The sequence below is a fragment of the Narcine bancroftii genome, chromosome 7 (assembly GCF_036971445.1).
Source record: "Narcine bancroftii isolate sNarBan1 chromosome 7, sNarBan1.hap1, whole genome shotgun sequence".
NCBI classification, from domain to species: Eukaryota; Metazoa; Chordata; class Chondrichthyes; order Torpediniformes; family Narcinidae; genus Narcine; species Narcine bancroftii.
Genome location: NC_091475.1, coordinates 56,984,489 through 57,009,355, shown reverse-complemented (window position 1 = coordinate 57,009,355; position 24,867 = coordinate 56,984,489). Strand labels below are relative to the sequence as shown.

Genomic DNA, 24,867 nt, shown 5'->3' with positions numbered 1-24,867 from the left:
CATCATGTATTTGTATTGAGGTTTGACTTTCTAGGTTCTCTTTTTGACCTTCCAGTAATGGCAGCCTGGCATCTTAATAGCACAAAGATATTTGTTTATATTTTTAACAGTTTTAACACTTGATTTAGTAACTGTTCTGTAAGCACAAAAAAACTTATTCTTAATAATGTATCAAGATTGCTACAGTAGTTTTGCTAGGTTTCTCACTGAGAGGAATGTGTGCATTATTCTTTCCTTCTGATCTAGTCACCTAACATTGACAAACAAGATGTAATGGCCACAGAAAGTTCTGCACAGGAAATTATGGGTTTCTTGTCTGAATTTTGTGGGCTAATTGAAATGGATGAAAAATGCAAAGACTGCATCAGACCTCTTTCACCTCACTGACCTCATGCTCTTTCTGAACTAAACCACAACTTGGGAGTTGACTTGTTCAAAACTCAATGCAGACTAAATAATTCCATGCCTAAGAGAGAGGGATCAGTGTCTGAAGTAGACCAAAATTTGAATCTCACATACCTCACAGCTTTGGACAGTAAAAAGGATTTAAAAACTATTGTTCATTTTGATTATCGCACTTAAGGTGAAAAATTGATGTAAAAGTAGAATAAAATGTTCATAATATGCTGCTATATTAACTAAGAATCCAATTTAATTCAAATTTTTAAAAAGTTACTACTTGCTATGCGATTGTCTGAAAATATTGTCAAATCTTTTCTTCCTGTATGAGTGTAGCAAAGTATTCTATACTGAGCTACTATAGATGTCAGTGTAGATGTTGTGGAATCGTGGTACATGTTGTCGAGATGATGTAAACATTAGGAAGTCTATGTACACCTTATGGAGTCTAGTGCAAGATGGACACCTCCATGCTGGGCTCATACATTATCATCCCAGATAAAAAGTTGTGTTGGATGCAGGTCAATTTCCAATTTCCCATATTTTCCACAGCACTTTGGGCAGTTGGCTTGCTGGTGAGTAGGTCGCCACATGAGCACCCCCCCCCCCCCACCCCAAAGAACCAGCAATCCTACTGCAGTCCCCAAAAGTCTGTATATTTCTTTTGGGTGGGCTTCCTCTCGGCCAAGGCACCTGAACCATGACTAGTCTGTCCAAATCCAGAAGGGCAGGTTTGAGGCAGTCAATTGCAAAAGCTTCCTCTTTGCCTCTGATGTCCAAAATATACGTCAAACCATTGTGTCTTAGTACTTCGAAGGGACCCTTGTGGATGCTGGAATGGTGCTTGGTGTGCTGCTTTCTGTATGAAAATGTACTTTCAGTCCTGCAGGTTCTGGGGTATATAGGACCTGGCCTGACTGTGTTAAGATGTCGGTATGGGCACTAAAGAATTGAGCTTGCTTAGGACTGCTGCAGGCATCTCCTCCCATCATCATGAGTCTGATACAAATTCTCCTGGAACCATCAGGGGCAGGCCGTAGACCAGATCTGCTGATGAGGCATCTATAATTGTCCTTGGATGTCGTTCGTATGCTCAAGAGTACCTAAGGCAATTTGTCAACCCAGTTAGGACTCTGCAGATGCACCACAAGGGCCGATTTTAAATGAATGTGGAACTTTTCTACTGGTCAGTTGGATTGTGGGTGGTACGCAGTTGTATGGTGCAACTTGGTTCCAAGCAGGGTGGCCATTGCTGACCACAGGTTTGATGTGAATTGAGCATCCCTGTCATATGCGATGAGAGCTGGCAGTCTAAAACGTGCTATCCAGGTGGAAATGAGGGCCCTGGCTCAGGAGCCAGTAGTCATGTCTGCCAGTGGAACCGCCGCTGGCCACTGCTTGGCCTGATCCACCATAGTGAGAAGAAAAAGGGAACCACACGACACCAACAGGGGGCCTATAATGTCTACATTTATGTGGTCAAATCTTCAATACAATGACTCAAAAGATTGTAGTGGGGCTTTCGTGTGTTGTTGGACTTTAGATGTCTGGCAACGAGTGCATGTCTTCACCCAATTGCTGACCTGTTTTGGAAGGCCATGCCACACAAAACTGTTGGCGATCATCCAGACAGTCGTTCTGATCGATGGATGTGCCAACCTGTGTACCGCGTCAAATACCTGCTGCCTCTAGGCCATCATAACAATTAGGTGAGGACAACCTGTAGATACGTCACACAGGAGTTTGAGCTCCGGGCCTACTGAAATTTCTTCCAGCTGCAGCTTTGAGTCTGCTGTTCCATAATGCAGAATTTCTTCATCTGCCTGTTGCACTATAGTGAGTGCAACATAGCCCACCCCTTGGGCTAAGGTCTGCATGAATTGTATGGCCGGGCAAGTCAATGTATCTACCACTACATTGGCCTTTCCAGAGATGTGTTTGATGGCCATCAGGAACTCATCTGTTGATGAGCCAACTGTGGATCTGATACATTAATGAAGGCAAATGTAAGCTGCTTGTGAATTACCTGGCTTCTAGAGAGTACCTGAAATGTCTCATAACGAGGTAAAGTGCCAAACTTCTCAATCAAAAGTGCTGTACTTGAGTTCTGGTGGTTTTGGTGTTTGCTAAAGAAAATCAATGGTTTCCAATGCCCAATGATGTTCAAGCACCTTTCCTACTGCCATACTGGATGCATCCACTGTCAGGACATCCGTTCTTAGGTGGACCAGCAATACAGCATTAGCCAGGGCTTCCTTGGCATTCTCAAATGCTGCTGATAATTCTTCATCTTAAGTGGCATCCCCTTGCCTTGCCTGACACCAGGAATTAGAGGGGGTGCATGATGCGAGCCTCTGATAGTAGAAACCGGTGATAAAAGTTCACCATTCCAACGAACCCCTGGAGGCCTTTAACGTACTGAATTTAGCAAATGCCTGGATTGCCTAAACCTTTGCCAGTAGTGGTATTGCTCAGTGTTTGTCAACTCTATGGCCCAGAAAGTCCATGGTTGCTAACCTGAATTGACTCTTGACCAGGTTGATGGTCAGCCCAAACTCATTCAAAGGAGTGAAAAGCTCATCAGGGTCTCCATCCACCAGTGGCCTTGGGTACCATGTGGAGCAGAGAGACCCAGGAACTATCAAACTGTTGTACAATACCCATGTCCTCCATCCTTCCTAGCTCTTCTTTGGCCAGACGAAGTTTACCTGGAGGGAGCCTGTGAGCTCAGGCATGCAGCAGTGGCCCTTCAGTTGGTATTTGGTGCTTCACCCCATGTTTTGGCATCGCTGAGGTGAATTGCAGCATAAATTTTGTGGGGAATTCCACCACCAACCTGCCAAATCCGTTCTCTGAAAGAGTCCAAATGCAGGGATGGCAACTTGGCCTCACCTAGGGCGAAGGTCTGGAAAATGTTGGTATGAATGAGGCTTTGTCCCTCTAGATCAAACAGCAGGATATGTGCTCTGAGTAAATCAGCTCCCAGTAGCGGTTGTGCGACCGCGGCTAATGCAAACATCCATGTGAACTTAGTATTGCTGAACTGAAGCAGGATCCTACAGGTGTCAAATGTTTGGATCGTACTGCAGTTTGCGGCTTTGAATGATACCAAGGGTTTTCTATTACTTGTGTCATGCCCCGAAGTGGGAGCACGCTGATCCAGCCCCTGTATCCACCAAGAAATGCCGGCCAGAATGTTTATCATAGACATACAAAAGGCTATCTCGATGTGCCGCAGCCATTAGCAATGGCTGGCCCTGGCATTTCCCTGAAATGCACAGGGAGGTTGGCAACAGCAAGCTTCTGCGCACCATCATTAATGGTAGAAACACCAATGGGTGCTATCTTCGTCTTGTTGTTTGTCGGCTGACTGGCAGTCTGACAAAAGATTTGATCAACTCTGCTGCCAGTCTAATGTTGGAGTTGCACGGTCTTGCTGCTGTGAGCGGGATCTGGCGACTTGTCTTACAGATGTTATGCTTTCTTGCTTAGCCTGCCATAGAATGTCAGCACAGGCCATGACTCTCTGTGGGTCACTGAAATCCTCAATGGCCAGCAACATGTGGATATCTTCTGGCAACTGCTCCAAGAAAGCCTACTTGAACTTGAGGCAGGGCCTATGCCCTTCCTCTAGTGCTAGCATTTCATTCATGAGCACAGAAGAGGTCCTGTCTTCCAAGCATTGCAAATGAAGTAAACAGGCCGCTTGCTCACATCATGAGAGGCCAAAGGTATGGATGAGCAGACTCTTGAGCGCCATCTACTTGCCCTCCTCCAGAGATTGCTGCAGAAAATCAGAAACTCAGTATGCCATCTCTTGATCCACGGCACTGACGACATAGTAGTATCTGCTTCATCTGGAATTGGGCTTCTATTAGGTTAAACCATACAGGTGGTTATGAAGTCCAAAACATTGGCAGTTTCAGAACCACACCATGTATTGAAGACTTTATTTAAAATTTTATAACATGAATACAATAGAGAATTACATTTAAAGAAAAATTTAAAAAATTAAAATAGTATGATTACAATATTACATCAGAAAACTACACAAAATACCCCCCCCCGTTAATTGTAACACAATATTAGTAATCTAACTTAAAATTAGTCCAACCCTCCCCTCCCCCCCAAAATAAAGAGTGAAGAGTTAATAAAATTAACAATATTATATATGCCACACCATGTATTGAAGAAAAAATTCCATGTGGGGGTCCAAATATTGCTTGGACTGTCAGGGTCACCAATGTAGCAAAGTTTTCTATATTGAACTACTATAGGCATCAGTGTATGCATTGTCAAGTTGACATATACACTGGGAAGACAATGTACACACTGTGAAGTCTAGTGCAAGACTGACACCTCCAGGATTGCATGCTGGGCAATACAGCACTGCTTCTGTCACATGTACAGGAAGTGATGTCATCAGCCCAGATAAAAACTTGTGTTGGATGCAAGTCAATTTCCCACTTTTTCCACAGCATATCTGCTATTTTGGGAGCCGGTTCGTTTGCTGGTAAGTGGGTTGCCACAAGAGCACTTTATTCATAGTTTTTTTCTAAGTAATGAATAATGGGTCTTGCCATAAAAATCATCAGTGTCTCATGTTATACAGCATGTGCTTTTGCATTATTAAAATGAAATTTAATGAAGATTATATAAATTCTGTAAAATTCAAGGGTAACACAGAATCTTCCTTAAACTTCACCTTGAAAATTTTGTGTTCATAATGAATTTTACAGAATTTCTTTCCTTCTCCATCAATTCTTCTAACTTTTACAAGTTGTGCAGTTCATTCGTAAATATTACTTAGTGGCATTTTGTGGTTTATATTAAAAGTTTTTTTTAAATTAAATGTTCTATTGAATTATGAATTCTACTAAGAATATTACCAGAAAACTAAGACATTAAAATTTTGTTCGTAAAACAACAAATACCATAAAAATTAATTGACATGAGTAAAATCATACATCTGTGATACTAACTAAACAATTCCTAATGAGGAAATAATCATTTTCACTGAATCTAGTTCGGTTTTCTGCTTTTTAGCAAAACGAAATATTGAAATCCAGGTCATACCAATTACACACTTTTACTTTGGTGTTTTACACTTTAATGAACAATGTGTCATCAAACAAAGGAATTATTAAGACATGTTTACACATTGGTACTCTGTAACAAAGAAATATCAAGCTAAAGCTGCTAATACAATAAGTTTCCAATTATCCAAAATGCTTGGGAATTGACCTATATCGGTTATTCGGATAAATGAGAAATTTATTTAAGCGGACCAGTAGCATCAGTAGAACCCGTTTCTGTGGTTAAACAACAACAAATAACAACAGAAAATTTTTCAAGCATGAAATAATATTTAATTCTTACCCAAAAACGTGATCTCTGCTTACAAAATGCAGCAGCAAACACCAGAATTTCTGTGCAACAGCTTTTTTTCCCCAATGTTTCCTCCAGTGTCATCTGCCTCTCATTAATAATGGTTTTTGGCTTTGGAGTCCATCTTTGATTCTATACACTGACATAATTTCTTGTTCTGCTATGAATGGATGCTGCTTTAGTCCTTCAATAAGTTGAACACACATGTTCACATTTGTCTATAGGCACTTTTTCTGCAGTGTCAACTTTTAAGTCCTCTTCAGTGCTACCTTCAGACCTTTGTCATTGCAGCAATATCTTTGAACAGTATACGAGAGCTCCATCATAGCCCCACTTGAGCATTTTTTTCAACTTGTCTCAACTTTAAAAAAAATTTCAGATAATTTCAATAAATTGGTTTTTGCATCATCGGAAATTTACTGTATAGTCCAACTGTTCTTTCTTTGGCTTGGCTTCGCGGACGAAGATTTATGGAGGGGGTAAAAAGTCCACGTCAGCTGCAGGCTCGTTTGTGGCTGACAAGTCCGATGCGGGACAGGCAGACACGGTTGCAGCGGTTGCATGGGAAAATTGGTTGGTTGGGGTTGGGTGTTGGGTTTTTCCTCCTTTGCCTTTTGTCAGTGAGGTGGGCTCTGCGGTCTTCTTCAAAGGAGGTTGCTGCCTGCCAAACTGCGAGGCGCCAAGATGCACGGTTTGAGGCGATATCAGCCCACTGGCGGTGGTCAATGTGGCAGGCACCAAGAGATTTCTTTAGGCAGTCCTTGTACCTTTTCTTTGGTACAGTCCAACTGTACAGTCCAACTGTACATGAAAGACAAATGCAAAGACTATTAGAAAATAATATCAGTTGATCAAATTTCACTAAGCATCATTTTCAACATTTAAAGAATTTGCATAGATTCATTACCCATATTAATTTGTAACTTTTATTTTGTTTGAGGTTATTCTTGTACCTATGAATAAAACATAACCAGTGCATTTTAAATTGCTGTTGTCTTATGAATAAAGATACTACAAAGCCAAGGCAAACACCATAGATGACTGTGAAGCTTCACTACCCAATGAACTGAACATCTATGCCCGATTTGAGAAGGAAGTATCCCTGAAAAGGCTGAGGACCCTGTGATTTTCCGAGGACGACATCAGAACATCATTCAAGAGGGTGAACACTCGCAAGTCATCAGGCCCTGATGGCATACCTGGCAAGGAACCAAAAATCTGTGTCAACTAACTAGTTGGAGTGTTCATAGACATTTTTCACCTCTCATTGCTGCACTGCAGTCGGAACTTGTGTTGGGAAGAGTATTTGGTTTGGTGAGTTCACAGAAAGATGAGTCTGGACATAAGTGTTACAATCATATATAACTTTAATTAACACTCAGGAAACAAATAGGTGAAAATTAAACGATACTTGATCAGTATTTCACTTAAGTGATTATATAGACATTCACCTCTGACTTTGGTTGGACTCCAACAATGGTAAACCTATACTTGACCCACTCACACTCAACAAACAGGGACACCTGGTTCCCTATACCAATGGGTGGTGGCTCTCTGAGAGTACTGACCTATTGCAGTACTAACAGCTCAGCTTCAGTGCCGTGCGCACCTTACCTGCAACACTTCCAGCCATGACCACAAAAGCAACCTGGCTTGGAGTGATGTCTAGGGCTTGGACTACAAGGCAGAGAGAAAGAATGTGATGTGTGTTGGTGTTATAAACAGTGCTGATTTGTGGTTCTAGCCAATAATGACCTTAGGTGATTTAAATTAGCCAATGGCAAGGTGTGTACTAATGGGTGACTGGAGTCCAACCTTGATTAATAGGTGATATGACTTTCAAATAAGTTTCAGATTGGGGGGACACATGACCACCCACAATACGCATACTCCAGACAGGGAGGCCATGTTTCCTCCACACACAATAGAGGTTCTCACCTGTTTCAAAAGGCCATCAATAATTCCAATGTTGAAGAAAAGCAGAGTGAGCTGCCACAACAACTATGGCCCAGTAGCACTAACATCTACTGCAGTGGTTTTCAAACTTTTTCTTTCCACTCACATCCCACTTCAAGTAATCCCTATGCCATAGGTGTTCTGTGATTAGTAAGGGATTACTTGAGGTGGGATGTGAGTGGGGGGAAAAAGTGGGAAGAGGTTGAAAATGGCCGTGAACACTCTGCCTAGTTGATTGGCACAGACCCAATTGTTACTGAGATATTTTGCTTGATAAAAATTGTCATTGACCCATTTATTTGGAGTTATGAAAGTATGCACATAACAAGTCAATTAGGGATGATCAAAACAGTATTTTTCAAACATTTTCTTTCCATTCCCATACCACCTTAAGTAATCCCTTACTAATCAGAGAGCACCTATGGTGTAAGGATTACTTAAGGTGATATGGGAGTGGAAAGAAAAAGTTTGAAAACCACTGATCTACTGTGATGAAATGGTTTGAGAGGTTGGTCATGGCCAGAATTAACATGTACCATAGTAAAGGACTGGACTCACTGCAGTTTGCCTTCTGGGAGTCACAATAACTCCCAGCAGATGCAATATCTCACACTCTCTACTCAGCTCTGAATCACCTAAAAAAACAGCAACTCTTCATCAACTGCAGGTCAGCCTTCAACACCTCAGTGCTGGGCAATAAGCTTCAAATCCTGTACCTCTGCAACTTCCACTGCAACTGGATCCTTGACTTTCTCATTGAAGACCACAGTCAGTACGAATTAGAAATGTTTGCTCCTCACAGACGATCAATACAGGTGCATCTCAAGGATGCGTGCTGTAAAACAAGATCAAACTGGATTTATTAAGAAAAGACAAACAGCGGATAATGTCTGTAAGTATATTAATTTAATTCATGCAGTTCAAGGAAATAAGATACCAACAGTGGCTGTTCCTTCAGACACAGAAAAAGCCTTTGACAGGGTAGAATGGAATTATTTATTCAAAGTATTACAGAGGTTCAACCTACCAGAAAAATATATTAATTGGATAAAAGCATTATACAATGGACCATTGGCGAAGGTGACAGTAAATGGATATGGATATGTGTCGAACCAATTTAAATTAAGTAGGTCAATTAGGCAGGGATGTCCACTATCTCCCTCACTGTTCGCTTTACCAATAGAACCATTGGCAGAACTGATATGAACAGAAAATAAAATAAAAAGGATAAAAATAAAGGAGGAGTATAAAATCAGTTTATTTGGAGATGACATCATAGTATACTTAACAGAACCAGAAATATAAATAAAAGAACTACATAAGAAATTGAAGGAATATGGAGAAATAGTGGGGTACAAGATCAACACAAATAAAAGTGAAGTGATGCCAATGAATAATGCGGATTATACAGAGTTTAAAAAAGAATCACAATTTAAATGGCAAACACAAGCAATCCAATACCTAGGTATTAAATTAGATAATAATTTAAGACACCTATACAAATTAAAAGATCAGCCATTAATGAAGAAATTACAGGAAGACTTGGAACATTGGGAAGAATTGCCACTAACATTGATAGGGAAGGTAAATTGCATTAAAATGAATGTCTTCCCAAGGATACAATACCTATTTCAATTGTTACCAATTCCCTTAACAGAGAAATTCTTCAATTAACTAAAGAGAATAATAAGGAAATTCTTACGGAAAGGGGGGGGGGAGGGAACCGAGGATAGCGTTAGATAAATTAACAGAGTGGTACAAACAAGGTGGTTTGCAGTTACCAAACTTTAAAAATTATTATAGAGCAGCCCAGTTAAGGTATCTATCAGATTTTTATCAAACAAGGGGAAAACCAGATTGGATCAAGATAGAGCTAGATAAAATAGGGGAGAAGGTACCAGAACATTTACTTTATAAGTTGGATGAAAAACTGGTGCAATATAGAAGTTCATCAGAACTGCACCATTCACTCAACATATGGAAGAAGATTCATGTAGAAAGGAAAATAAAACAAATTACCAATTACCAAAATTATTATTGATGCAAAATCAACTAATCCCTTTCACAATAAATATCCTTTCCTTTAGAAAATGGGAGAGAAAAGGAATTAAAAGAATCAAAAATTGTTTTTTTTGGGAAATATATTAACATTTGAACAAATGGAATAACTCATGGTACAATGTTTGCATACTATCAACTGAAAACCTACTTAAAGGACAAATTGGGAAGCAGACTGAGATTACCAGAAGGAAGCAGCTTTGATTACAGAAACAATTATAATAAAAAGATTTATAACAAACATGTACATCAAGCTGCAAGAGAAGGAAAATTATGAAATAAGCTATAAACCCAAACAAAAGTGGGAAAAAGATTTAAACAAAGATAAAAAATGAAATATGGGAAAAGTTATGCTCTGGAACTATGAAGAATATAATAAATACGAGGTTACACATGATACAATACAATTGGTTACATAGGTTATATTTCACGCCCCAAAAGTTAAATAAATGGGATCCAACATTATCAGATAGATGTTTTTTGCTGTAAGAAGGAAATGGGAATAACAGTACATGCAATTTGGGCATGTGAGAAAGTGAAAAAGTTTTGGGAAGATCTAAATCAGGTATTAATTAAAATCACAAAAAGCAACATACCAAAAAATCCAGAGATCTTTCTTCTAAGAATTAGGCCTCAAACTGGACGAAGCGCAAAAAAGATTTATTATGATAGCCTTAGTTGTAGCAAAAAAATGTATAATGTCAACTTGGAAATCAGAAAAGAGCCTGAGAGTACAGCAATGGTACATGGAAATGAATAAATGTATTCCATTGGAAAAAATAACATACAATTTAAAAAATAAAGTCACATTATTTGAACAAATTTGGAATCATACATGGAACACAACAGGGAGGGCTTGCCTCGGACCTCCACCCCCTAAAATAATAAGACAAAATGAATTAATCCAGTGTGTAAAAGTAGATGACACAATTTTTTTGTTTATTTTCATTGTGTGATGACATTGTTTAATGGTTTTATTGTATTGTTTATGTTGAACATTTAATTGGTTTGGAGGGGAGTGGGAAGGGGGGAGGGAAGGTAGGGGGAAAAAAGTGAGAAAATGCCACTGTATATTTAAGAGGGGAATGTTTGTATGTATTTTGATTGATACGGTTCACAGTGTGAAAAATTAAAAAAAAATTTTAAAAAAAGGATGCGTGCTTAGGCACACTGCTCTACTCACTCTATACCTGTGATTGTGTGGCTAGGCACAATTACAATGTTATCTACAAATCTGCCAATGACACCATGGTTCTTGGCAGAATTACAGATGGCAATGAGGAAGCGTACAGGAGGGAAATATATCAACTAGTTGAGTGGTGTCACACCAACAATCTTGCACTCGGTGTTAGCAAACCAAGAGATGATGGTGGACTTCAGGAGGAAATCAGGAGTACACCAACCAGACCTCATTGAAGGGTGAGCAGTGGAGAGGGTCAAGAACTTCAAATATTTGGTGTCAAGATCTCTGACGATCTGTCTTGGAGCCTCCATGTCGATGCAATCACAAAGAAGGCTTGCCAGCTGTAAAATTTTGTGAGGAATTTGAGGAGATTTAGTATGTCATCAAAGACTTGAAAATTTCTGGCTGTTTGCATCACTGTCTAGTATGGAAGTGCCAACGCTCAGGACAAGAAAAACTCCCAAGGGTTGTTAGCTTGGCTTGCGGCATCATGGGCACCAGGCTTCACTCCATTGAGGACATCTACAAGAGGTGGCATCTTAAGAAAGCAGCCTCTATCCTCACAGACCCCCCTCTACCCAGGACATGCCTCTTCACTCTGCTACCATCAGGAAGAAGGTACAGGAGCCTGAAGATGAAGACTCAGTGACACAAGGACACCTTCTTCCCTGCTGCCACCAGATTCCTGAATGAACAATGAGCCACAGACACTGCCTACATTTTTTTTGTACTATTTTTATTTATTTTGTAAGGTGGTTTATATAAATGTTTGCACTGTGACGCTGGTATAAAACAACACAATTCTTGATCTGTTCATGACAATAAATTCTGATTCTGAATAACAACATATTACACATTGATATAGATACCTGGACCAAATATTTCTAATCTCTGAGTATTTTACATTGTGATTGAATGTGAGTCAAGGTCCGTGAACTAATCTCCCTCAAATATAACTATTTCCTACATCTATTATTTGAGAATGACACACCCCTTAATATTTGAATCAATATTTGAACATGTTTATTACTCACATTGCACACATGGCAATATTTCTTTGATGTCTGATAATCACAAGGTATTACAGAACAAAAAAAAATTCAAAGAACTGGTTTTACCGTTGTAGCTGGGGGATGCGTCTCAGCACAACTTTGATGAATTGTGTTTTTTTTATACATAATAAAAATTAAATTATCTCTTTTTATTTATTTCAGCATTTACTCTCTAGTTCTCAGTCTAATCTAAAAAGAATTCATCTGGACCAACTCAGTGTAATTACTGTGTCACACACACTAATTATATTTGTACAACGATTTCTTTTTCCTTCATTGCTCAAATTACATGTTGTTTTACTTTACACAAAAGGATACTGTCTGATTAAAATTTAAAAATTTTTGAATAAAGTACATGTTGGTTGATATCTAAAAGACATATGCTTGAAAATTAAATCACAAATGATAAAAGTAGAAAGTGTTAAACACTCTATGAAGTAATACAGTAAAACCTTCAGGGCAGAGGATAATAGAGTATCATAGTTTTCCATGTTTGGTGATGTGATTAATCTTTAATTGCTAAAATTCATCAAATTTCTCTGTAGGTCAGAGGTCATGTTATTCAATGTTAACATCATGCATTATAATCAAAATGAGTCTGATGTTATTTTCATGCAAGAAGCATTCGGAACAAGGTAGATGAATTAGCTGTGGAAATTGAGATAAACAAATAGGATTTGATTGGGATTACAGAAACATGGCTGCAGGGTGGGCAAGCCTGGGAACTTAACATTCCCGGGGTATACGATATTTAGGAGGTATCGGCAAGAAAGAAAAGGGGGTGGGGTAGTATTGATGGTGAGAGAAGGGACCGACACGATTGACAATTAACTCAGAAGATGCGGAATCTATATGGGTAGAACTGAGGAATAGCAAGGGGAGGAAAACGTTAGTTATAGGCCTCCAAATAGTAGTGTAGAGGTGAGGGAAGGCATTAAAAGAGAAATTAGAAAAGCGTGTAATAAGGGAACAGCTGTCATCATGGGAGACTTTAATTTGCATATAGATTGGACTAATCAAATTGGTAAAAATACAGAGGAGGAGGAATTCCTTGAATGTTTACGGGACGGTTATCTAGACCAATATGTCGAGGAACCAACTCGGGAGCAGGCCATTTTAGATTGGGTATTATGCAATGATAAGGGGCTAATCAGCAATCTTGTTGTGCGAGGCCTTTTGGGTAGGAGCGATCACAATATGATCGAATTCTCACTCGACATGGAGAGTGATGAAATTAAAACCGAGACTAAGGTCCTGAATTTAAATAAAGGGAATTATGATGGTATGAGATGGGAGTTGAGTAAGATTGATTGGGTGGTGTTTATGGGGGAGTTGACTGTGGATAGACAATGGAAAGCATTCACAGATCTAATGGAGAAATTGCAAAAATCGTTTATAATGGTTTGGCATATAAATAAACCAAAAAAGGTGACTCAACCGTGGATAACAAGGGAAATTAGAGACAGCATTGGGTCCAAAGAGAGAGCATATCAATTGGCCAAAAAAAGTACCGCAACCGAAGACTGGGAGCAGTTCAAGATACAGCAAAGGAGGACAAAGGGATTAATCAAGAGAGCAAAAATAAATTACAAAAGTAAGCTTGCGGCAAATATAAAAACCGACTGCAAAAGCTTTTATAAATATGTCAAGAGGAAAAGATTGGTGAAATCCAGAGTAGGTCCTTTGCAGTCGGAATCAGGGGAATATATAAAGGGGAATAAGGAAATGGCAGACCAATTAAATTCTTACTTTAGTTCTGTTTTTACAAGAGAGGATACAAATAACCTCCCAAGGATGTTGGGAAACATAGAGACTAATGCAAGGGAGGAACTGAAAGAAATCAGTATCTCTAAGGACATGGTCTTGGGGAAATTGATGGGATTGAAGGCAGATAAATCCCAAGGGCCTGATAATCTCCATCCTAGGGTACTCAAGGAAGTGGCCATTCAGATAGCAGATGCTTTAAGAATTATTTTCCAGAACTCGATAGACTCAGGATCAGTACCCATGGATTGGAGGGTAGCTAATGTTACCCCACTATTTAAAAAGGGGGGGTAGAGAAAAAGCGGGGAATTATCGGCCGGTGAGCCTTACATCAGTAGTGGGCAAAATGATGGAATCCATTATTAAGGATGTAATAGCGGAGCATATGACTAGCAGAGAAGAGATCAGACGGAGTCAACATGGATTTACAAAAGGTAAATCGTGCTTGACAAATCTATTGGAATTCTTTGAGATGGTGACAGGTAAAATAGATGGGGGAGAGCCAATGGATGTGGGGTACCTGGACTTCCAAAAGGCCTTCGATAAGGTCCTGCATAAACGACTGGCTTACAAAATCAAGGCTCATGGGATTGGGGGAAAAGTATTGATGTGGATTGAGAACTGGCTGGCAGGTAGAAGACAGAGAGTTGGGATAAATGGCTCGTTTTCTGAGTGGCAGGCGGTGACCAGTGGGGTACCACAGGGATCTGTACTGGGACCCCAGCTGTTTACAATTTACATTAATGATCTGGATGAGGGGATTGGATGTAATATCTCCAAATTTGCAGATGACACTAAGCTAGGAGGGGTTGTGTGCATGGAAGAGGGGGTCAGGAAGCTCCAGTGTGATTTGGATAAATTGAGAGACTGGGCAGATACATGGCAAATGCACTACAATGTGGATAAATGTGAGGTTATCCACTTTGGTAATACAAACCGGAGGGCAGATTACTATTTGAATGGCAATAGATTAAGAGATGGGGAAGTGCAGAGAGACCTAGGGGTACTTGTACATCAGTCTCTGAAGGCGAGCATACAGGTACAGCAGGCGGTTAAAAAGGCAAATGGTAGGTTGGCCTTCATATCAAGAGGGTTTTGAGTATAGGAACAAGGATACCTTACTGCAGCTGTACAGAGCCTTGGTGAGACCACACCTGCAGTATTGTGTGCAGTTTTGGTCACCTTATCTAAGGAAGGATGTTCTTGCAATGGAGGGAGTGCAGAGGCAATTCACCAGGCTGATACCTGGAATGGCAGGAATGACTTATGAGGAAAGATTGCGCAAATTGGGATTGTACTCCTTGGAGTTTAGAAGATTGAGAGGGGATCTCATAGAGACATATAAGATTCTGGCAGGACTGGACAGAATGGATGCAGATGGGATGTTTCCAATGATGGGAAAATCCAGAACCCGGGGCCATGGTTTGAGGATAATAGGCAAACCATTTAGGACCGAGATGAGGAGGAATTTCTTTACCCAGAGGGTGGTGAATCTGTGGAATTCATTGCCACAGAGGGCAGTAGAGGGAGGTTCATTAAATATATTTAAGAGGGAATTAGATATATTTCTTCAGTATAAGGGTATTAAAGGTTACGGAGAGAAGGCGGAGACGGGGTACTGAACTTTAAGATTAGCCATGATCTCGTTGAATGGCGGAGCAGGCTCGAAGGGTCGAATTACCTACTCCTGCTCCTATGTTTCTATGTTTCTATGTAGGGGAAAAAAATTCTGGAAACTATTATACTTGTATTCTCAAATCATTTCAAAGAGATGATTGCCACTGGGTCTGCAATTACAACACTTCCTAACAACAATTCCATAGTAATTGCATTTACATGTACATCGAATCCACGCTGCTGAAGATCCAACTGCGCTGGGTGGGTCACGTCTCCAAAATGGAGGACCATCGACTTCCCAAGATCCTGTTATATGGCGAGCTCTCCACTGGCCACTGAGACAGAGGTGCACCAAAGAAGACGTACAAGGACTGTTTAAAGAAATCTCTTGGTACCTGCCACATTGACCACCGCCAGTTGGCTGATATCGCCTCCAACCATGCCTCTTGGCGCCTCACAGTTTGGCGGGCAGCAACCTCCTTTGAAGAAGACCGCAGAGCCCACCTCACTGACAAAAGACAAAGGAGGAAAAACCCAACACCCAACGCCAACCAACCAATTTTCCCTTGCAACCGTGCCTGCCTGTCCCGCATCGGACTTGTCAGTCACCAACGAGCCTGCAGCAGACGTGGACAAACCCCTCCATAAATCTTCGTCCGCGAAGCCAAGCCAAAGAAAAAAAGAAAGAAAAAGAACATTTACTACTTACAATTGTTGACTACAAATCTGTTCAAAGGTTATTGCAAATGATCTTTAGTCTGATAGACTAAATACTGTATCTACAAATTTTGGCACATGGTAAAATGCCAATTTGTACTGAATAAATGATGCAAGATTATACTTAAATGTGAGTTTGTCATTTCAGACTTTAGAAAAGTGAGAAACTGAGAGGTAAAGTATCAGGATTTTGAAGATGGTAAAAAAAATTCTAATTTAAATTACATTAAATTTATTTGCATTGCTTTATTACTGCTGAAAACAGGTGTACAATGCAACAATACATGTTTTTGTGTAAAAACGTACAATGAAAATTCAGCGACAAATCTTAGGAAATAGAAAGTACCCCAACTCATAATAACTCATCAGATTCCCCTTCCTGTTTGTTCATTACACCATATCTCCTTTCATTTTCACTTCAAATATAATTATCTGTGTAGCTCTGATAAGGAACTACCATAAATGATTCACAAAACTTTGTGAAACACATCCCCTTTGGAGGGAGTGTGCCAGAAAACACACAGCCCACACCCAGCCATCTCAAAGAAAACCTGCTTGTTGTCATAAGCAGAGTTCAAGTTGTGTGAACTTGCAACCGGAAGAGAGTATCACATTTCTGCAAACTAAATTCTATTTTCTCTTTTGTCTATATTTCACTGTAATATTTACCATGACAATCTGCAGGAAATTCACCCTAATCCCACTACACCCCTCCTCAAACCCTTCTCTTCATGTGGGAAGTTTTGTCCTCCAGATTATTTCAGCTATGGAGGATGTAGAAGACCTTCCGCTGGTGGGAAAAGAGATGGCAAGCTTTATGGCTGATGCACCACACTTTATCTGGCTTTCTACATCATAAACTCAGATACTAATTGAAAGAGACATTTTCACAAATGGTATCTTTGCATGCTGGAGCTAAAAGTTCCAGTTTACTGACGGAGGAGATTGTATCAATGACCTGCTTTGTGAGATTCAGTTGCTGATCTGCTGGCCCAAGAGACCTTTGATAATCTACTCGTGAGTTCTGTGTGTACAGGGGAGCCTTCAGAGGGTTTCACATAATGTTGTAGAGCAGTATTTCTCAACCTGTGATACACAGACCAATTGTGGTCCTTGGATATTTTGTAGGTGTTACATACTGACACTACAAACACAAATATTACTGAGGTGATAAACAAATAACACATATAACAAAGCTGTAAATTTGATGATAAACAAAACAGTAATTCTCAAAATGTTCCCACCAAAACAAAAGTCACATTGGTGGTCTGATTGGGGTGAAGACAAATATTACTGATATAAAAGCAACAATTATATAATGAACTGAACAGTCTGTTTATTTTTTTTGTGGTGTATTGTGATATGATTATGACTAATGTGTAAAATAAGCCAATGTATGACCATTTATTAGCTCAAATTAACATGCTCTCATATGCTTGGAAGTAGACATTGTTGGGAGAGTGGGAAGAATTTTTAACTTTTGACTAATTACCATGTCTTACTGTTACAAGATCAAACCAGCAACCACAAAGAATCCATGTCACACAGGGGTAAAGATGAACAATTACTTTATTAACAAAACAAATCACCTTCAAACTTTAATTCAAAATCCTCCTTTTATAACAATGCCCACTGGTTACTTTGCAAATTTCTATAACAGTGTAAAACTAATAAATTCCCCAGTCTAAATATAACATATGTAATTAAAGTCTAAGTTATATTTCCAACCAGCCCACAGAAAAACTTAGACACAAAACACACAAGACTCACAAAACTTCGATCTCAACCGAAGCAAAGATCATAAACAAAATTCAGTTTGTTTGGTAAACTGAAGCCAAAAGATCTTTGAGAGAGAGAGCACAAAATTCAAAGTTGTCTTGTGTTGCTTGCAGAGAGAGGAACCACTGGCTTGGTCCAGATCCTTCTGGCTACCTTCGGAATGTTCATCCCTTTTAAAATGCCCAACATTCTAAACTGCCTCCCAGACAATGGCATTGCTTGGGCCTCCTTCCACTTCACAGCCACACCCAGTGGTGGTTTGTCTTCCAAGTCCAGAAATTTCTAGATCATCTTCTGCACATGCCCAGTCCGTCTCCCACTCTCTCAGCAGTCCACATTCACCTTGGCTCTCTAAGGCAAACTGTCACTTTTTAACATAAAACCACACAACACATAGGCCAATACACAACATAGAACTCTGTAACACTTACCAATTTACCTATCTCTGGAGACAAACTTTTGACAGATATCTTCTACAATAGCTATATTCTCCTTTTACTTGATCTATCTGTCTCCATCTCAGGAGAAAAACTCTTGACAGACATCTTCTACAACAGCAGCTGCACTATTTTCCTATTTACCAAGGAGCTGACTGTGAACTTTAAGAGGGGAAAACCTGATGTGTACAATCCACACATCATTGGGGGAATCAGAGGTGGAGAGACTGAGCAAATTTAAATTCCTGGGAGTCACTATCTCAGAGGTTCTTTCCTCGACCCAAAACAAGAATGTAATTGTGAAAAAAGCACATCAGCTCTTCTACTTTCTTAGGAGTTTGTGGAGGTTTGGTGTGACTTCAAAAATTTTGGCAAACTTCTACAGATGTGTAGTAGAAAGTGTGTTCACTGGCTCCATCATGGCCTGGTATGGAGGCACCAATACTTCTGAGTGGAAAACCCTGCAAAAATAGGAGACACCATCTAGAAACTCTGTATGGAATGATGCCGTCAGAGAGCAGCACCAATCATAAAGAATCTACACCACTCAGGATATGCTCTGTTAGAACGCTACAACACAGAAAACAAGCTGTTCACCCCTTCTAGTCTGTGCTGACCATCATCTCCCTCATCCCACTGGCCTGCTCCCATACCATAACCCTCCAGTCTTCTCACATTCATGTACTTACCCAATTTACTCTTAAAATGCACAATGGAGCCTGCATTCACCACATCAGATGGCAGCTCATTCCACACTCCTACCACACACTGAGTGAAAAACTTCCCCCTAGTGTTCCCTCTAAACCTCTACCACTTCATTTTAAAACTATGTCCTCTCATATTTATCTCCCCAATACAGTACAAGTGGAAAAAGCCTATTTGCATTCATTCTGTCTAAACCTCTCATAATCTTGAAAACCCCGATCAAATTTCCCCTCATTCTTCTTCAGTCCAAGGAATGAAGTCCTAACCTGTCCAATATTTCCCTGTAACTCAACCCCTGAAGACCCAGCAACATTCTATTAAATCTTCTCTGCACTCTTTCAAACTTATTGATATCCTTCCTATAGTTTGGTGCCCAGAACTGTAAACAATATTCAAAATTTGGCCTTACCAATGTCTTAAACAGCTTCAACATAACATCCCAACTCCTATACTCAATACTTTGATTTAGAAAGGCTAAGATGCCAAAAGCTTTCTTTACAACCCTGTCCACATGCAACACCACCTTCAGGAAACAATATATCTACACTCCTAGATCCCTTTGCTCCTCTGCACTCCTAAGGTACCTTATCATTTACTGTATATCCCTTACCTTGGTTTGCCCTTCCAAAATGCATTACCTCACACTTGTTCTGCATTAAACTCCATCTGCCACTTTCTGGCCCATTCTCCTAGCTGGTCCTGATCCCTCTGCAAGCTTTGATAACTTTCCTCGCTGTCAACAATGCCTCCTATCTTTGTATCATCAACAAACTTGCTGATTCGATTCACAACATTGTCATCCAGATCATTGATGAATACAACAAACAACAATGCTCACAATATGGATCCCTGAGGCACACCACTGGTCACAGGCCTCCAATCCAAGAAGTAATCATCCACTGCCACCCTCTGTCTTATCCTATGCAGCCAATTTTGAATCCAGTTTACCACCTCTCCTTGAATACCTAGTGCCACAACTTTCTGAACTAACCTCCCATGTAGGACCTTATCAAAGGCTTTACAAAAATTCATATAGACAAACATCCACAGCCTTTCCTTCATCCACCTTCCTAGTAACCTCCAAAAAAAACTCCACTAGATTTGTTAAACATGACCTAACCTGCCTATAGCCGCACTGATTATCCTTAATCAGCCATGACTGTCCAAATACCTATATGTCCTGTATCTCAGAATTCCTACTCCTTTTTTAAGCAACAGGACAACTTGAGCTACCCTTCAATCCAGTGGCCCCTCACCTGTGGCTAAGGGCAGCCAGGGCCCCTGAAATTTCTAGTCTCCCTCAAGATCCGAGGGAATATCATATCTGACCCAGGTGATTTATCTACCTTTATTCACCGTCAGGCAGCAAGAACCTCTTTCTTCTTAATCTATCTCCTTTAAAGATATTGTTTGTTTACGTTTCTTTCTTTGTTACAATTTTCTCTTTTGTAAACCTATCTTTTAAGTACTTTTTTTTTGTACTACTGCTATGTAGATATTCTGCCTGGCCCACAGGAAAAAGAATCTCAGGGTTGTATGAGATGTCATGCATGTACTCTGACAATAAATCTGAACTTTGAACATGGCATGAAACTGTATAGTGAAACTCTGATAAGACCTTCAGGTGAACAAATTATACAGGCATTGGATCTGAGGTCTGTATCTGAGAATGACATGTGAGCTGCCTTCAGGAGAGTGAATTTGAGGAAAGCATCCGGTGTGGATGGAGTACACAGTGGAGTATTAAAACTCTGTGCTGACCAACTTACCAATGTATTCACAGGTATCTTCAATATCTCACTCCGGCAAAGCATAGTACCCACCTGTTTCAAACAGGCAGAAATCAGACCGGTGCCCAAGAAGAGTGTGGTAATCTGCCTAAATGATTATCGGCCAGTAGCACTGACATCAACAGTAATTAAGTGTTTTGAAAGGCTGGCGTTGAAGCATATCAGCCTCTGTCTGAGCAGGAACATGGATCCATTCCAATTCACCTATCGTAGTAGCAGATCTACAGTGGATGCCATCTCACTAACCCTACATAAAACCCTGGAACACTTGGACAGCAAAGTGGCATACATCAGGAGGCTCTTTATCAACTACAATTTGGGATTTAACCATCATCCCCTCAAATCTTATCAGCAAACTCCAAGACCTAGGTCTCAACATACCACTGTCTAATTGGATCCTTGGTTTCCTCACCTCCAGACCACAATCAGTGAGATTTGGTAAGAACATTGCTCCACAATCTCCATCATTGTGGGAGCACCACAGGGATACATTCTTATCCCCTTACTCTACTCACTTTACACCTATGACTATGTGGCTTGGTACACCATCTACAAATTTGGTGATGAATGATACCATCGTAGTGGATTGTATAAAAAGAAGTGGAAGATTAGGAGGAAGATTGAAAACCTGGCTGATCAACATCACATAATAACCTCACACTCAATGTCACAAAAAACAAGGAGCTGATTGTGGACTTCAGGAAGGGAAAAGCAGATATGTACGATCCAGTGATCATTGGTGGATCAGAGGTGGAGAGGGTGAGCAAATTTAAGTTTTTGGGAGTCACTATCTTGGAGAAATTTTCCTGGATCTAACTCACTAAAGACTTCATGAAGAAAGCACATCAGTGCCTCAACTTCCTCAGGAGTTTGCAGAGGTTTGGCATGACATCAGAAACCCTGGCAAATTTCTACAGATGTGTGGTGGAAAGTGTCATGACCAGCTGGATCATGGTCTGGTATGGGAACATCAATACCCGAGTGTAAAGCCCTGCAAAAGATAGTGGACATAGCCTAGGACATCACAGGCAAAACCCTTCCTTCAATTGAGAACATCTATAGGGAACACTGTCATCAGAGAGCAGCAGCAATCATCAAGGATCTACACCTCCCAGCACACACTCTGTTCTTGCTGCCACCATCAGGAAAGAGGTATAGATGCTACAAGACTCGCAGGTTCAGGAATAGCTGCTACCCCTCCACCATCAGATTCCTTTGTCAATTGGAGACTCATTTAAGGACTCTTACTTGTACACTTTATTGATTTTTTAAAAATTCTTTCTGTATTGCACAGTCAATTTGTTTACATTCATTATTTGTCTACGTGTACTCCATGTACAGTCTTTTTGCACTACCAATAAGTGGTAACTCTGCCCCTCCAGGATGAAGAAGAATCTGAGTTGTATGTGATGCTGTGTATCTATAAATCTGGATCTTACCACAACTGCTTTAATTTCATTTTTTTTTAAAATGTTTCACTCCAATAACATTTTCAGTGTCTTTAAAGAGAACAGGAAAGTGAACCCCAATGTGCATTTAAAAGGAAGTGGAATGTCAAAGGTGATGATTATTTTGACTTGCGTGCAATTGCAAAGAATAGTTTAGATTCATATTTATTGTCATATTTATTGTAAGTGTCAGACATCCCATACAACCCTGAGATTCTTTTTCCTGCGGGAAAGCCAGAATTACCACTTATTGGTAGTGCAAAAAAAGTGCACAATGTTCACATGTAAACAAACTGACTGCAATAGAGAAAAAAAAATCAATAAAGTACAAAAATAAGAGTACTTGAATGAGTCCCTGATTGAATTTGTTATTGAGGAGTCTGATAGTGGATGGGTAGCAGCTTTTCCTGAACCTGATGGTACAAGCCATGTGGCACCTATACCTCTTTCCTGATGATGGCAGCGAGAACAGAGCCTGTGCTGGGTGGTGTGGATCCTTGATGAGTGATTGCTGCTGCTCTCCAACAGCAGCATTCCCCATAGGTGTTCTCGATGGTGGGAAGGGGTTTGAAGTCAAGAGTCCTTCCCACTCTGCAGCATTTGCAAACATTGCCATCTGCCCAGCCCTGTGCCCAGTCTTCCTACTGTAAATGAAACACAGAAGTCTGCAGATACAATGAATGAAGTAAAAACAATGCAGCAGGTCAAATATAAAGATACATAACCAACATTTTGGGCTTGAGCCCTTCATCAAAAGACACTGTTTGATCTGCTGAGTTTCTCCATGTCGTGTTGAAAAGAGCATCAAGTTCAGTGGCTTCACAGAAAGATAAATCTGGACACAAGTGTTATCATCACATGTAACTTTTATTAACACACAGGAAACGAACAGGGGAGAACGTTAAATGTTACTCGATCACTATTTCACTTAAGCAATGATATAGACATTCACCTCGGACTTCGGTTGGACTTTGACAATGGTAAACCTATACTTAACCCACTCACACACAACAGGGACACCCAGTTCCCTATACCAATGGGTGGTGGCTCTCTGTGAGTTTTGACCTATTGCACTATGAACAGCTCAGCTTCAATGCAGTGCACACTCCTGGTTTGGAGCGATGTCTGGGGCTTGGTCTACGAGGCAGAGAGAAATAAAGTGCTGTGTTGGTGCTATTGAACAGTTATGATCTGTGCTTCTTGCCAATAATGACCTGAGGTGATGTAAATTAGTCAACAGCAAGATGCATACTAATGGATGGCTGGAGCCCAACCCTGGTTGAGCAGTGATGTGACTTCCAAATAAGTTTCAGACAGGGAGAATAGTCACTACCCGTAATATGCACATCCCAAACAAGGAGGGAGGCCCTGTTTCCTCCACACACAGCACTCTCGCATTGTGTTTTTTGTCTCTCCACATGGGCTTGATTGCAAAGGCCCTTGATCGCACGTCCCAGCATGGACAGGATGCATGCATCTGTGCGGCGGTGTCTGCAAATGGGAGGTGGCAGAACTAACTATTGATGTTGATGCCGCCAGTTCCAGCAGGAAAATCTGGGAAGGCGCAGTCCTTTCCTAAAGATAGTGAAAACACACGGTAAAGCAGGGCATATGCAGAAAGATGCCCAGTGAATGTGTGAAACGAGCGTATTGCTTGCAAGCAAAGGCCCCGACTGGCTGAAGAGACGTACCTGGGTGTGGCCACGGGCCAGCACGGACGTAGTGGGCTGAACGGCCGCCTCCTCGCCTCGAGGCCCCCCCCCCCACGCGTGAAGGTGTGACGACACGAAACTTGGTCGATGAGTGGGGGAAGGTCGCGCCACGTCCCCGCAGGACCCGATCTAACTCCTGTCGGCGCGCGGGATGGGGGGGAGCCGGGAGGCTCTCGTGCCGGGGACGAGGGGGAGCCAGGAGGCGCTCGTGCCAGACTCAGACCGAGAGAGGGAAGGGCGCGTGCGCGCGGGGCCGTGGAGGCAGAAGCGCTCGTGCCAGGAAGTGCGGCCAAGGCGCGAGGAGGACGTGCCGTAACGGGTATCGGCAGACGGGCAGCCAGCGAGCGAGCGGCCGGCCGGCCGACCGACCGGGGAGGGGGTGGGCCAGCAGCATGAAGCTGTTCGGGTCGCTTCTGAGGAACCCCATCCCCAAACAGATCGAGTACTACTCGCGCTTCTCCCCTTCCCCTCTGTCGATCAAGCAGTTCCTGGATTTCGGTGAGTGGCCGAGCGCCCCTCGCCTCCGGGGTCGGGTGTCGGCCCGCGATGGGGAGGCGAGGCCGACAGCGGCCTTTTCACAGGTGCAGGGATGGCACTGGCGGGGAAAGAGGGTCGGCTCCCGGGGGGGACGGGGGACGGGGGACGACGACGTTGTGGGGCGGCAGCCTTTGGAAGGAGTCCGCCGGGGTGAGATGGTGAGAAATCATCCTTCACACCGCCGACTGCATCCGAGTTAATCGCGGGTCAAATCACGCGGTGTGAAATGACGAGGAGGTGCCACCCGGCCTCTGATACACGGAGGGAGCAAGTGTCAGAGCCCGGCAGAGTTAACTCGCCAGTCGCCTTAGGCGGCGTGAAAGTC

General features: G+C 41.4%; 1 protein-coding gene and 1 long non-coding RNA gene across 4 annotated transcripts in view; one reads left to right on the top strand and one right to left on the bottom strand.

Moving 5' to 3' along the window:
• Positions 1-5,359: 5,359 nt before the first annotated feature.
• LOC138738957 (uncharacterized) lies at positions 5,360-24,497 on the bottom strand. The gene is made up of 3 exons (XR_011341901.1): positions 23,985-24,497; positions 8,460-8,578; positions 5,360-6,588 (listed from the first exon to the last, which is right to left on the bottom strand). It is a non-coding gene; the product is annotated as an uncharacterized lncRNA (long non-coding RNA).
• Positions 24,182-24,867, top strand: part of LOC138738955 (pyruvate dehydrogenase (acetyl-transferring) kinase isozyme 3, mitochondrial) — an 80,475-nt gene continuing 79,789 nt past the window's right edge. Inside the window, exon 1 of one of the 3 annotated variants that reach the window (XM_069890188.1) lies at positions 24,182-24,503. In XM_069890188.1, the coding sequence (XP_069746289.1) occupies positions 24,398-24,503 (106 nt within the window). In that variant the 5' untranslated portion in view covers positions 24,182-24,397. The remainder of the gene's footprint in view (positions 24,504-24,867) is intronic. The other 2 variants (XM_069890190.1, XM_069890187.1) reach the window with 2 other exon arrangements.